Raw genomic sequence first — 15,676 nt, 5'->3', positions numbered from 1 at the left:
CCTTAAACATTTGAATGGTAGTGTATTTTGATTTTGTTTCCTCAAATGCTCCAGCAGATGGTATTGTGTGTGTGCAGGCATATTTGTGTATTAACACACCTGATGCAGAGGTTATAGATACGAGTATGAATAGACAGAAAGATGGATAAGATTTGCTGTGTGTGCCACTGGCCGCCTGCAGGGATACACAAAAATATCAAGAGAGTAACCTTTTGGATGTCCTTTTGTCATAATTAGCTTTTGCTGTACTGAGATGAGCCCACGTTTCACACGTATACACTTTGGCATATTACCGTCCATTTATCCATCTGTAACTGTGCGAAGAGCTTCAGAGGATGATTTAGGGTTATGGGTTTTCATCCAGGGTCTCTGACGGCATCCTACTGAAAACATACTAAATGTTCATGACAACTATTAACAAATTTCTAACTTTGTGAATGTTAATAAAAAGTGTCACAGAATCTATCTGATTTTAGGTTGGAAAAGACCTGGTAAAGAGGACAAAACAGACCTTAAAAAAATCTATTTCATTTAATTCAAAAATACTTCTATTTCTTCTTCATATCAATATAACAAAATAATAAGAAGGTCACAGTGTAAAACAAATAAAATAAAAATATACTTTACTAAATTTTGCCAAAATTAAAAAAAAAAATTGTAACAACAATAAACTGGATGTTTTAGACATGTTAGCCCGTCACATCTTTCAATTAGTATTTTTCACCCTGTCTCAGGAACAGTGTACTCTTTTGTCCTTTCTTTCTTTGTTGGTTTTTTTCTGTCTCTCTCTCTCTCTCTCACACACACACACGGTTTTTGGTGTTTTGGTCTTCCATTGGCCATTGATTTTTCACTTTGTGGGGAGAATGGTGCCAAGTTACATAAGGCATCCAGGCTGACAATGTGCTTTTCTGTCTGTCCGCTCAAGGCACTGTCACTTTCTGTGCCCTTTTCCATGACCGCTCATGCTCTTCTACTATCATTCTTATTATCAGAATGTACTGAGACATAAATTGTAGTTTACTGTTAATGTGTGTCCCCAAAACATCTTGGATATTAAAACAAGCTACAACCACAAGCCTTGTGTGAACAAACATACATTTTAATGATCATAATGACAATGATAAAGAAAATAATTGTAAATACACATTTGCTTGATTAAATATAGGAATTTCACATTTGTGTTTTTAAAGTGAAAGATAAGACAGCCAAAGAGAAAATGGAGAAGGTTGAAACGGCTCTGAAGATGGAAAACATCAACATAATTGAGAAGCAAGACAAGCCTGAGAAGATGGAGAAGATTGATCACCTGGGCAAGAAAGATGAGATCACAAAGAAAACAGACAGTGTGGATAAGACTCAGAAGAGTGAGAAGATCATCAAAGATGAGAAGAAAGTCGAGAAACAGGACAATAAAGCTGAGAAAAACAAGAAGGCTGAGAAAGTAGACAAACCTGAGAAGACAAACAAGGAGAAAGAGGAGAAGAAAGACAAGGGAGAAAAAGTGGACAAGACAGCCAAAGCTGAGAAGAATGTGATGGCTGCTAAAAGACCTGCTAAGTCTCCAACAGCTAATGGGAGCAAGGAGGTGTCCAGTCCAGATAGTAAGGCCAAGGTAAGTCTGAAAAACTTCGTTAATTTAATATGCTTTTATTTAAACTGCCACATTTGAGAAGAAGAGGTGTTTGCTCTCATTTTTCCATCTTTATTAAGAATAGAGATCAGTTACCCAAACTCACAACTTATGATTTATGAACAATTTGTTTTTATCATGCTCCCATGTTTGCATCTAGTTTTTCCTTTGTGCTTTTTGCAAATACATGCATATAGCCTTCAGTTGGGTCAACCAAACAAAGCTCAGCAAGACCAAACTCGCTGTCCACTGGAGACAGTGCAGGTGCCACCAAACGCACCTCTCCCACCACCAACTCTGCCAATAAAAAAAGCCCTGTGCCCAAGGCAACAACCCCCACTGCTGGCACCAAGAAAAACCCCACCACCTCAACTACTTTTGAGACTAAGGCCAAGGTGAGTTAATGCCATTTCCCTCATCTGTGGTTTGGCACCCGGCCTACAATCCACAGGGGAGACCATTTGTGACTTTCTTTGGTGCCCATCTCTCTTCCAGCCCATGTGTCATTGTCAACTCAAAATGTTCTACCACCAGAAAAATCCCAAAAGAGAGGCATGTTTTTAGGCTTTGCATAAAATATATGGTGCAGTTTTGTTCTGCCTCTTAAATTTTTCGCAAGGACAATTAATCAATTAATTTGACAGGACTAATTATATGCCTCTATGTTGTGATCAGGTTCTAAATTACTTTTCCTCCAACTTTCATGCATGGAGCTTGTGGATTATGAATCTATAATTCAGATCACTCACCTTTTTATTTAGTGTCATCTTTCTCTGCTCATTTTCTGTATGGGTGATTTTTCATTTAGGGGAATTTTTTTGTCCTTTAGGTAAGGGAGATTTTTGATTTTTATTATTATTAGAAAAAATCTAGTGTAATAATAGTAGTAAATTAATATATGCTTTACATTTTAACTCGGAAACAATGAATTTATTTTAATTATAGAATTTATTTTAGGTTTGCTCCCAACAAAAAACAAACAAACAGAAAAAAAAGTAATCAAATTCAATATCAAAGGTCCACACCAATACCCAATATACCAAAATCTACTTGGTGATCAAGGTCATGATTCACATTGCTTTTGTCAAGATTTCAAGTAGTCAAACTCTGCCTTAATTGATCAATCACCCTGAAGCATTAAGCCAGCCTATGTATGCAACTCATCTAATCAACTTCTTGACTTCAACTGATTTCCCCTGGTCGTTCAGCCTGCTGATGACTTATTGTATTCTTCAGTCTTCTGAAACAGCGACCCAGCGTCACTCTCCAGTGCCAAAGGCTAAAGCTGCATCTGCTACAAACTCTAAAAACGGCACTAACACCCCAACTACCACCTCTGCCCGACGCTCCTCTGGTGAGTTGTTCCGTCATATAGAACTCAGTCAGGATAGATGGCATATTGAATTTTACAATGATGAATATGAGGCATAAACTTACAGTCTTTATAATTACATGCATAGTATAAAGGTCCTAGACCATAAATCATTTTTAAAAACTTTTTTTTTAGTTTTTGTCTACTGAAAGATTTTGTAAAGGTGTTTCTTCAGTGAAACAACTGGCAAGTTGCTAAACAACAGTACAATCCAGTACAATCCAACAGTGCATTGCACGTCTGTCCCTCACAGCCTCATTTTGATTCCTGTCATGGCACTACCATTTCTGTAGGAGCTCAGGTTAAACATTCACTGATGATTTAAAATCAGGATAATGATGTTATGACATTTAAATTTACATTTATTTAATTTGATTATGTCTTTTCACAGCTACAAAGACTGAAAGCCAAGCAGGAGAGGTGAAAAAGACAAGTGCAAAAACAACACCAGGTGAGAATGAAGCAATTTTCTTATCCAGAGAAATATTTTACATACTGTTAGAAATAGACATTGTTATAAATTACACATAGTATATTAAATTTGCTACTACATCCTGGCAGTGATATTTACATACAGTATAAAAATTGTATCAGATTGCTTTGGTTTAATTGTTATCAAAATATGAGTTGGTAAAATATCAGTTCTTGTTTAGCTTTAATTGCACTTGCACTGGACAATTCAGTGACTGCTTGTTTCTCAGCTTATTATAGCCGTGTTGTACAATGTAAACAAAACTTTATTTCACGGTAGAGTAATAAATTCCTATGCATTTTAATTTCCAGAAGTTGCTTTAGGACAGACCGTAAAATTGGAACTTGTGATTTTCAAAAGCTCATTTTTATGTGTAATATATGAATCAGTATACCATTTAAGGCTATGTGACTGGATGTAATATAAAATGAGTTTAATTGTGCGTTCAAATATCTTTTTTTCCAATATACTACAAACCATCAAAATATTAAGTAAGACAAACATTTCAATTAGCAGAGACTTGAATAACAACCATTAAATGAAATTAAACCAATTCTGGATAAATAAACCAAAAGTCCAACAGATTCTAGACTGGAGAGATCCTCTTTACAGTGGTCAGCAGAGGTGCTTATGCGCAAATAAAGGTGCTTACTTGTGTGTAGCTGTTACTGAATGCTGATTTGATGGAGGCTTAAAGAGCAGGGTGAGAAGTTTACTTCTACTCTTTCCTGAAAACACAGCAGTTCTGAGCTAATACACACTGACTAGTGCATTTGTTAGTCATCAAATCTGAAGCTGCTGACATAGTCAGGGATAGACTTACTCACAGAGTCTCAAAACATCGCAATGATAGAGCCTTCAACTCCTTTCTACATCTCTGTGTACATAAGAGCCGAAAACCTTGTCACTCAGATGAGGTCTTGGCACTTTTCTGGTGACTTAGGAAGAAGAAACATTCATGAGGTCAATGACAACAAGATTTATCTGTCTGTGATCTCTCATGCATACTGTATTAAAGCTCCTGTATTCTGCTGTTTGCTGCTACAGTAACTTGCATTTTGTTTTGCTGTTAAAACAACTCCAGGGACAACTCGCACAGCACCCTCTGTCACCAGTACGGCAGCCACCAATGGGACCCCGACCCCTCGTACCTCCCGCATCACCAAACCCCCCGTACCCAAGCAGACTCCCCTAGAGAGGAAGCCTCCTGTACCGCGAGCCCCCCGAAACATCCGGCCCACCAACGCACCACTGCCGGATCTAAAAAATGTGCGCTCCAAGATCGGTTCCACTGATAACATGAAGTACCAGCCTGGAGGAGGCAAGGTGAGTTGACTGGTCAAGAGAGAACCAGGAGAATTTGCATGTGTGCAAGGAATTAAATAATTTGGGCTTTAGAGACACACATAGATATTGCACTCAACCTAATTTGTTTACAGACTTAGATTCAATTTGATGCATTATTTGGCAACACATGATCATAAGCTCATGTTCTGCACTATTGCTGCTATTAAACACATTATGAAATCTCTAATTCTGTTATAGTTGCTTCTCATACGTACATCTCATGTCGCTGCTGGTCAATGTAAATGCCATTATTCATTGGATTGATCCTGAGATACTTTAAGATACTGTCAGTTTTGACTGAGCTCATGGATGCACAGCTTTCAACAATGTGCTGTGATTGACATCCTCCAGCCAATGGAAAACAAAGCTCTCACTTTTTTTTATTGCTGAATCTGTAGAATTTATTTGTCTGTCTTCTATAGCCGTCTCCCAGCCACCTATCCTTCCCCATCCCGTATAAATAAAAAAGACCGTGTGTAACAGGACACCCGGAAGGGTTTTCACTTTTCAGGGAAGATCTAGAGAGCTAGAGACTGGCTGTTTCCATATTTACACCATCTGTAATTCAGATGGGGACTGTCAAAAAAAGGCCACAATGCATCATTTAAATTAAAATGTTTTTTTATGAAACCCTCCATCAATGATGTTTGCTCGCTGGGTTTTTCTCTTTCATTAATATTTAAATGAATAGTTCACCCAGAACTGAAATTTTTGCCATCATTTACTCACTCTCTTTTTGCTCTAAACCTGTTTGACTTTCTGTCTTCTGTGCAACACAAAAAATATTTTGATGAATGTTTTTGCCAGTATAATGAAGCTCCAAAACAACATTGAGTTTTATAGTATGGATTAAAAAAAAACACCAAGACACTTTTTAAAATAAAATTTTTTGTTCCATAGTAAAAAGAGAAAGTCATACAGGTTTGGAACGAGTAAATGATGCCAGAAATTTCATTGTTGAGTGAGCAGTGAGCTATCCCTTAAGTTTCAATTGGCTTTGTAGTTAATAGAACGGACACACAGTTAAATACTCTATTTTCCCCTTGTGCAACTGATGACACAGAAACTCTCAGGTGATTCTTTCAAATTTGAAAGTAAACTTAGCATACTTAATCACTTATTGTGGTACATTCTATACTTCCCTCTCTGAGACCTTCGACCCTGGGCTTTCTGTACCTCCTCCCTGCACTGCACTGACTAAAGGGGTGCTTGTCTCCTCAGGTCTCTGCAGCCCAGGGCAAGACCGATGCTCTGCCAAAGACCAGCCAGAGCAAAGTGAGTCCCTCCCAATGCCATTTCCCTGAGTCACTGCCTCAGTATCACTCTGTCTCCTGCTCTTTCTTTCGCTGTCTTTCCAAAGATCATTAGATCCTGTAAAAACTTGTTTATGCAACCCACATTTTTACAAACGTACACAGAATCTGTGTACTGCTAAACACTTAAAGACAGAGAATTTAACTGCTAAACACTTAAAGACAGAGAATTTGTGTACAAAAATTAGGTTAAAATGGTTTTCTGAATGATAAGGAAACATGCAGGCACGGTTGTTGTTGTATATAAACATATCCACATCTGTTAGAGAATGTTGTTAGAGCAATGCAGCCTGGTCTTTGAATGTCTTCTGTGGATTTAACACCACAAAATTCTGTCTCTCAGTAGTTCACCCACGAACACTGTTCCACATTTTGAGGAATATTCGTAGAGTCTGGTTTACCATTGTTACCAGATAATTGTCATTGTGTTTTTGTTCTTAAGCTCTGCACTAACCACGTCCATCCAAAAATAGCATAACTGCATGTTGTACGGACTCAGCAGTAGTATCAACACTCTGGAGTGCAATTAATTTCTTACCTTACAATGGATTGTAATATTTGCACTCTTGCTTTTGCTTTTAAGGAAAAAATGCTTTTCCACTACGCATATAATATGTGCTATATATATCACCTTTCTTGCAGCTTTCCACACAGGAGACTGTGGCTATTCTTGGGGAACTTAATATAGCATGAAATTAAAAATCGAGTACATTTCTTTTCAAAATATTCTTACACATAATAAAGACAAAAATGTCTCTAATTAACTATAATTATATATTATATTATATTATATTATATTATATTATATTATTGTCTTGCTCAGCATCTAGATTATTGGTAGATGTTTAAAAACTGTTTTCATTGCATTTAAAATTACTGTGTTTTCAACCCCAAGATCACCCACAGCCTCCTGTTGTTTCACAATGTCAGATGTGTGTTTTGAGAAATTGTGCCTCTGTTTATCTGCTACTCTATTATGTATGCAGTTCCATGGATATTGTTTAACCGCGCTTTGTTAATAACTAAGTAGACTACTGGTGTTTCTGCTCAAAGGATCATCATGGTCATGTTATTGTTTTCAGGAAATTCATCAGTTTTCGGCACAGCCTTTGAGCTATGCAGTATTACAGGTAACTCCAAATTACATTTGCTTTTCCTGGAGTGGTCTGTCACTGCAGGTCAAATAAAACAGAGTTAGACTGTAGCCCCCTCGAGTGTTTAGGCCTATTACCTGAGATTAACGCAATAAAGCGAGCTTTAGGCTGTGAAAAACACACTTTGAGTCAGACAGAGTGTTCCTGGCCTGCTGTTACTCTGTCCAAACAAATATATGAGTCACACAAACAAATCCTGCACCAAACTGCACAACAGAAAATAAACATTTGAATCTAATATGGCTGCCACAAAAAATGTTCAGGAATCAACTTACTACTTCAAATGCAAATAAATGAGTAGCATGATCATTCAACGCTACTTGACATGAACATGATGATTTTGTATTTTCAGTGTTTACTTTTAATTTACAATAGTACAACATTGTTTAACACACTCATAGCCTTTATAGCTTTTGTGTCAGTCTGTTTTGCGCATGTAACTGTAGAATAACCTATGTCCATGTGTCCTCTGTGCTGTTGTGCTGTGTTTAGGTTCAGATAGTCCACAAAAAGCTGGACTTCAGCCATGTCACCTCCCGATGTGGCTCCAAGGACAATATCAAGCATGTTCCTGGTGGAGGAAATGTAAGTGCACAGTTTCATATTGGCTTAACAACTCTCTTATATAAAAATGTGTTAACTCATTTCATTATATGACGCTTATAGCAGCAATGAGCCACATTTACAGTATGTGACTCAAATGTTCTTTTCTCTTTAGACATCCATTATCAGAAACAAAAGACACTTTAGTCTAACAAGAGTCTTTCCTCTTGGTCTCCAGGTTCAGATTTTAAATAAAAAGGTTGACTTGAGCAAAGTTACCTCTAAATGTGGATCCAAGGACAACATAAAGCACAAGCCAGGTAGGGGATGGATCAATTTGAATGTTGCCTTTTATAAATGCAGTCTCATTGTGAGTGCATGCAATAAATATCCACATGAATCATGATTGATCTCTCTCAGGTGGTGGTGATGTGAAGATTGAATCCCATAAGGTTAACATCAAGGCCAAGTCCAAAGTGGGATCAATGGACAATGTAGGCCATGAACCAGATGGTGGCGATGTCAAGGTAGTAAAAAGCTTAAGAGGATATTACATATTAGGAATGTGCCCCCGTCACTCTTTCATTATTGATACTACATTTTCATGAAGCTCTTTCAGAAGCAAGCACATTTTGCAACACCTACCTTCATTTAATAAGTAGTAATACCAGATAATTAATTTTAAATACTGCACACCAATGCCATATATTCATGATTTGGTTCAGTATGCTCCCCAAACACATTTAGAGACATTTATTTTAAAAGGTGTCATGCATTTCTGCATGGTAAGTTTCGCAGTGAGAATTTTAACAACAGCAGAGTTATATAATACCGTACAGACCATATTAAATGTGTCCACATTTAATAGTCAAGCGTAACAATCAGTGTATTTACCCACATGGAAAAGAGAATATATTCGCAGGAAAATTTGTAAGATTCAACTCCTTCAGCGTGTGAAAATGTGCTTAGGTTTATGGCATCTCACATTGTTGAGCACCAGTTTGTTTGAATCTGTGTGGTTATTTATATATAAATATGTATATATATTTATATACTGTATATATATATATATACTGTATATATGTATGTATGTATGTATGTATGTATTTCCTAGTGGAATGTTTTGTGAGAGCACTACCTCAACCTGAACAGCTGAGACAAATGCATGCAAATATGCTAGAAACTTTAAAATGCAGTAGTTCCTGTAGTATTATTTAAGAAGAAACTTTTGATTCATTTTAATAGGATACATTTGAGAAGTCCTAGTTTTAATATAGATTGTATATATCTAAATAGTACAAATTCTGTAAGATTTTCATTTTAGTACAAATTTTTCAATTTATAAGGCACAATTCCTCGGTTTCACAGACAAGGTTTAAGCCTAGTCCCAGACTAAAATGCATGTCTGGGCTGTTTTACCTGAAAGAAACTTGCACGGACAATTAATTAATTGTCCTAATTAAACTATGGCCTAATCCTGGCTTAACCTAAGCCCTGTCTGTGAAACCAGGCCTATATATGCACAATAAATACATTACTGTTCAAAAGCTTGGGGTCAGTAAGATTTTCTTAAATAAATGAATACTTTTATTCAGTTAAGGATTCATTAAATTGATCAAAAAGACAGTAAAGATATTTATAATGTTACAAAAGATTTCTGTTTCAAATAAATCATGTTCGTTTGAACTTTCTATTCAACAAAGAATGTTGAATTCTGAAAAATATATCATGGTTTCCACAAAAATAGTACGTGTAAGCTGGTTTTAACATTGAAGTGTTTCTTGAACACCAAATCAGCATATTAGAATAATTTCTGAACTATCATGTGACACTGAAGACTGGAGTAATGACTACTGAAAATTCAAATCTGCCATCACAATATATTAATATATATATTTAAAAAAAATAATAATTTTATATTGTAATAATATTTCACAATACTGTTTTATTGTATTTTTGAACAAATAAGTGTAGCCTTGATGAGCATAAGAGACTTTTTCCAAAAAAATTTTTTTTTAAATTATACTAACCCCTAACATTTGAACGTGTGTCTTGTGTACATGTCAATTTATTTTAACTCTTAACACAAATTTTTAGGATGAGAACAATGGTTTCATTTACTTCCCTCACTCACTCACACAAACACACACACACACACACATAAATGCATCTTTGTCTCCGGCAACCATATTCTTTAACTCATTGCTTTGCTATGTGTTTCCAGGCTGAGGGGGTTCAGCAGAAATCTGAGGGAAGCCCATCTCCCCCTGCTGTCTCTCCACCCATGCAGGCAGGTAATGGGGCAAAAGAGAATGGGCTGAAAGAGAACTCTCCTGCTCCCATATCTTCTTTGGGAGAGGGACCCCGGGACTCCCAGGGCTTGGACAAGCGCATCACTGGGACAAGTAAGTGCAAACTAGGCGAATTCAACCATTATTTATGACACCTTGGGCCAGATTTACTAAACAGGGCAAATTAGTGTGAGAGTGCAATCCCATAAAACAGCTGATGGAAGTGGAAATTTCTGCAGGTGATTTACAGACAATGAACAAAATAAAGAACACAGACGCAGCCAGCGCATTTCCATAATGACCATCGCAATTCACCAAGAGCAGCACAAACAAGCAGAGCCGATGATAATAAGGTGCATGTAATCTACTAACAACACAGGAAGAAATGGGTTAAGACATGCTTTTTTGGGTGTTAAATAATGGCACAAAAACCAGTAAATTGACTACGCAAACAGCAAATCATGTTGCGTGATTCATTTAAAGGAGACATATTATGCCCCTTTTTACAATATGTAATATAAGTCTCTGGTGTCCCCAGAATGTGTCTGGGAAGTTTCAGCTCAAAATACTCCACAGATCATTTATTATAACATTTTGAAAATGCCTATTTTGAGTGGAAGCAGAAAGCAGAGTTTTAAACCATATGAGTTTAAAGGGGTCATATGATGTTGCTAAAAAGAACATTATTTTGTGTACTTGGTGTAATGAAATGTGTTTATGCGGTTTAAGGTTCAAAAAACACATTATTTTCCACATACTGTACATTATTGTTTCTCCTCTATGCCCTGCCTTTCTGAAACGCGTCGATTTTTACAAAGCTCATCGGTCTGAAAAGCGAGGTGTGCTCTGATTGGCCAGCTATCCAGGTGCGTTATGATTGGCCGAATACCTCAAGCGTGAGACGGAAATGTTACGCCACTTACCATACTGTGATGCCCTGTCCGGCCAGAGTGACGATTCAAAAACATTAAAACCCATTATAAACAAGGCATTTGTTGCATCCAGTGGGGACATAATTACGGATTATAATGACTTATACTGTCTTTTTACACGTTGCGTTGCAGCGCGCCGCAAAACATAAAACCATGTCTGCATTTGAGAAATGACAAACAACAAGCACTACTCTACACTGCCCAAAACTCACGTTTGAATCATCAGTGGCAAATCCTTTAAATGAAAACGTACTTACAGTCTGTGAGTCAGAACAGCCAGCATTGTAGTCTACTCTACCAGGATCAGGAAACAGTCCTCCATAAAATGTGCTGCACACATCTGAATATTTGGGTTGAACTGTTCTGGAACAGTGTTGTAAATACAACTTAACCACTGATTTCTAGTCGTGTCCTCTTTTGGAAGACCAAACAAAGTAGTTTCGCTTCCACAAGTGACGTAGACGTGGGGGCGTGTTTAAACGAGGCGTTTTAGGAGGGCGTGGACATGTGAATAATCCCGCCCACTCAAAAGCGGTACTAAACTGTAGTGGAAACGCAAACCGAGCCGAGCCGTGCCGAGCCAAGTCTTACCAAGCAGAGGAAAAGCGCCATAAATAGTGTTCTGTGCTCGTCAGTATGGGTTAATCTTTTCACGTTTCCTTGGTTGGTAGATGCACCGGGGACCTGATTATAGCACTTAAAACCTGGAAAAGTCAGATTTTCATGATATGTCACCTTTAAATACTCTCCTCTCATAAATTTTGTGTCTGAAAGGGAAACTCCTACAAATCCATATGCAGTAAGGTCAGCCGCAAAAATGTCTGTGTCCACACTTTTTCATCGCTTATTTTTCACTGCACGTCTTTACTAAATCCTGACAAAAGAGGGTTTGCGCTGGTGCAAGCTGTTAGTAAATCTGGCCCATGATATCGAGAAACCTGAAGAGATATATTGTGTAAATCAGCATTCAAGAACTTGAGTCCGAATTTGATTGGAATAGGCCACAGCCCACAGGAAGCTGAACTGTAATTTGACTTGGAATGGCAAAAAGAAGAATTATAAATACATAATTACAATTCAAAGAATTTTACTGGTTAATGCAAATGAAATAAAGACTTCTTAAGCCCTTGTGCACAAAGGTTCATTTATTAAATAGGATAAAATAACTAAATAAACTAAATTCAAATTTCAAACATATATATTTACTATTCTGTCATTCTCTCTGACTATCATGGCTATAAATTAAAAAAGACTTTGTGCTATTTTTCATAACTCTCAAACAAGGCTTTAAATTCTCCATCCTGTTTGCTAAGCCAGTTCAAATTCAAGAACTAAATACTGAACAAACCTGGCTTATATTGGGAACAGATTAGGTTCACGCATGTCAAGCATTTTGAAGATTCTGAAGATTTTGTCAAGCATGTCAAGCATTTTGAAGATTCTGAATTGCAATGTACAAAGTTGTGCCCAGCTGTTTATGTTGTTTCCTAACAGCTTTTCCATTTCTTTGCCACTAGATTGAGTCCTACAAGCTGAACTTCTGCAAGAACGCACGAGCTCGCATGGACCATGGCGCTAAAATCATCTCCTGGTCCCCCCTGAGTGGCAGCCACCCCCACCCACATCGCAGCACCTCTCTCAGTGTTTCTCTGGGGTCCGCCATGTCCTCACACTCAACCCAGCTTGTCCCATTCACTCAGCTATGAGATGGGTGCAAACCAGTACACTAGCAGGAGAAGGGCTCTGATTTTTAACACAGCCTGTCCTTTTAAAACCTTCTCATAAGCTTATTTTCTCGTTTACAGTTTTCTTAGTTTTTTCCTTGCTGGGAGAGCACCCATGAGATCATGTTTTGGGAAAGACCCAGGCTCTGGCTTAATTTACAGCACTTCTTTTCGAATGCAGGGTTTGGTTTCCAGGGGTCTGGTTGCATAAAAGGTTTAGACTAGTCTTACAAGTTATTCATCCAAATTTTTTTTCTTTAAGACTGGCCATATCTTTTTTTTAAATTAAAAAAACAAACAAACAAATTTTTTTAGAGTTACATTAAATCATAGATTAGTCTTAGTTGAATCCAAAAATAAGACTGATTACCCCGTTACTAACTGCTAGTTGGTCGAACTCGTACTTAAGACAGTCTTAACATAGAGGCTGAGTTTATGCAACTGGCCCCAGATGGTTGGAGATGGAGTAATAGATGCTCCAGCCACGTAGCTCTTATTGTCATCTTTGTTAAAACCACAGCATTTTGCCCATCAACACCAGAGTTTCCTTCTAGACTTCCTATGAGCCTGTGCTATCCATTAGACAGACCTAAATTTAGAGGCAACACCCTCTTTTCTGTCTGTATCTATTTGGCAGTAGATGTTCTCCAATGGGAACCCCAGAACTCACTTGAGATGTAGCTTATTACATCATATTATGGCAGTTCAGCTCCCTGTATTGTTAGTATATGGGGCTGTCTTAAATCCCAGTCAAAAGGGACGAATCAGCCGCCATCCATCCATCTGCTTCCTTTGCTCCACTGACCCTGTCCTCCTCACATGAATTATATCCCCTGGTCTCCCTCAGTATTTAAATGAGCACTTAATCATTTGAAACGTATAGGTTGTTCAAACAATAGCATATTTACATCTTCAGTGAGTTTGTTGTATCGTGTTTACGTAAATTCCTGTAACGATGAGCTGTATCATTATGATGTCTAACCATCTGATTACATAATCCACTTTCCATTTCTCTCAAAGCATCTTGTGAACTAATAGGACACAAAAACTCATGACACACATAAACTACAGCATGATACAGGAAGAGAAAAAGGAAGTGGCACGCAAACTAAACAGACAGGATGGGAATATAGATGGATAAATAAAGATGTCAGAATGTTAAAATGGAAATGCGTTTACACTCCGTATACAGGTCATGATTATTTGCTCAAAGGTCCAAATCATCCCCACTTTCAATTAAATATTGTACCTCCAAATCCAAAAAGTAAACAACTGAACATATGAACCGTCATGTGCAAGGGCCCATTATATTAACAGTAAATATAACAGTAATATATCCCTATTATTTATTCAGTGGCAATTGATAAACTGTTGTCTAGAAATTACTATTTAATCAAACCTAGTAGTAAATGCTATTTGGTTTTCTTACCAAGTGATGTATTATTACAAGTAGTTGAATATCATAGTTTTAAACTCTCCAAACCTGGGCTGCTTTTTTGAAACTCTTGACTAGTGACACTGTTTTAACAGTGAATTCGTGGGCACTTTTTTATTGGTAGTAATATTACTCTAGATATATTTAGCTGCACAATGCCTGCAGAAAAAAATTAACAATTTGCTGTTGTTGGTTAAAAGATTATGTTTGTATACAGGGTTTGATTCACTACATGTTGTGAAATATTCTATTTTTTTTCCTGGTAATTTACTGTGACGTCATGGTAGATCCTTGATGGTGGTAATCTTGTAACATCAAAGAAAATCCCACATAAAACGGAACAACCGAGACCAGGAAGTAATAAATTATGCAAATATCCTATGAAATAATTAGCTGATGAGCATTTGAAATGCACTTTATGATGGATGTTTTATACTACAAAGAGAACGATAAGATTGATTGAGCATATTTTCCTAAATTTTATCCCCTCAAGAAGAGTCCCAGTTACTCAAAAATGCAAAACATGTACCTGTATCTAAGGGTGTATTCACACCTGTCTTGTTTGGTTCGATTGAATCAAACTCAAGTTCGTTTCCCCCCTTGGTGCGGATCTTTTGGGCAGGTGTGAATACAGCAATCGTACTCGGGAGTGGACCAAACAACCGTACCCAGACCCAGCTGAAGAGGTGATCTCAGTCCGCTTCCAAACGAACTCTGGTACGGTTGAATGGATAAACCAATGAATGGATGATCTTAAGCACACATGTGGTTTTGTTTACAGTTTCTGGTTCACTTGCAAAAAGGGCAGTGTGAAAGCGAACCGCACCAAACAAAAAAAATAAACATTGTATTTGTCCGGACCAAAGCAAGTGAACTAGTGGACTTTCCTGGTGTGAATACACCCTAACAGAGCAGTCTATAAATACAGTTTGTATGAGTGTGAGCAAGTGTGTTTAGTGTAGAGCAGTTGCGCTTGGCCAAGCTGTCCTGTCTGTAGTTCCTTTTGTGATTAGTGTGTACTGTTCAGGGGCTGTGCCAGTAAACTTCAGTGTTGTACTCTTGATACAGTGATCATAACCTTTCATGCCTTCAGACAGCTCTATTTTGTCATATCCATAATGAATGAACACTCTCACAGTTAGTACACTTCTCACGTTCCCCACACCAGTCCGCTCAATGCAGTTTTGTAAATACACGTTTCACACTTTATACCCCACAGGGGGGAAAACACTTCTTGATTGGGTTGTATAGAGAAGCAAAGTGAAGATTTTGCATCTATGAATATTTCTCCAGACAGTATTTTATTCTTTAAGTGAGTCTGCCTTTTTTTTTTTTTTTTTTAAAAAAATCAATAATTTTATTCAGCAAGGCTGCATTAATTTGATCAAAAGTGACAGTAACCTCATTTATAATGTTACAAAATATTTCTGTTTCAAATAAATGCTGTTCTTTTGAACTTT

General features: G+C 37.3%; 1 protein-coding gene across 2 annotated transcripts in view; it reads left to right on the top strand.

The window, feature by feature from the left end:
- map4l (microtubule associated protein 4 like) overlaps positions 1-13,931 on the top strand; it is a 36,270-nt gene extending 22,339 nt beyond the window's left edge. Inside the window, exons 7-17 of one of the 2 annotated variants that reach the window (XM_016525023.1) lie at positions 1,194-1,615; positions 1,831-2,028; positions 2,870-2,987; positions 3,397-3,456; positions 4,562-4,803; positions 6,046-6,099; positions 7,784-7,876; positions 8,073-8,154; positions 8,255-8,361; positions 10,059-10,239; positions 12,575-13,931. In XM_016525023.1, the coding sequence (XP_016380509.1) occupies positions 1,194-1,615; positions 1,831-2,028; positions 2,870-2,987; positions 3,397-3,456; positions 4,562-4,803; positions 6,046-6,099; positions 7,784-7,876; positions 8,073-8,154; positions 8,255-8,361; positions 10,059-10,239; positions 12,575-12,579 (1,562 nt within the window). In that variant the 3' untranslated portion in view covers positions 12,580-13,931. The remainder of the gene's footprint in view (positions 1-1,193; positions 1,616-1,830; positions 2,029-2,869; positions 2,988-3,396; positions 3,457-4,561; positions 4,804-6,045; positions 6,100-7,783; positions 7,877-8,072; positions 8,155-8,254; positions 8,362-10,058; positions 10,240-12,574) is intronic. The other variant, XM_016525022.1, reaches the window with a different exon arrangement.
- The last annotated feature ends 1,745 nt before the right edge of the window (positions 13,932-15,676 follow it).

The sequence above is a fragment of the Sinocyclocheilus rhinocerous genome, unplaced genomic scaffold (genome assembly GCF_001515625.1).
Source record: "Sinocyclocheilus rhinocerous isolate Xijiao unplaced genomic scaffold, SAMN03320098_v1.1 scaffold480, whole genome shotgun sequence".
Classification (NCBI taxonomy): Eukaryota; Metazoa; Chordata; class Actinopteri; order Cypriniformes; family Cyprinidae; genus Sinocyclocheilus; species Sinocyclocheilus rhinocerous.
The sequence above is the reverse complement of the archived record's forward strand: the minus strand, read 5'-3'. Positions and strand labels throughout refer to the sequence as shown.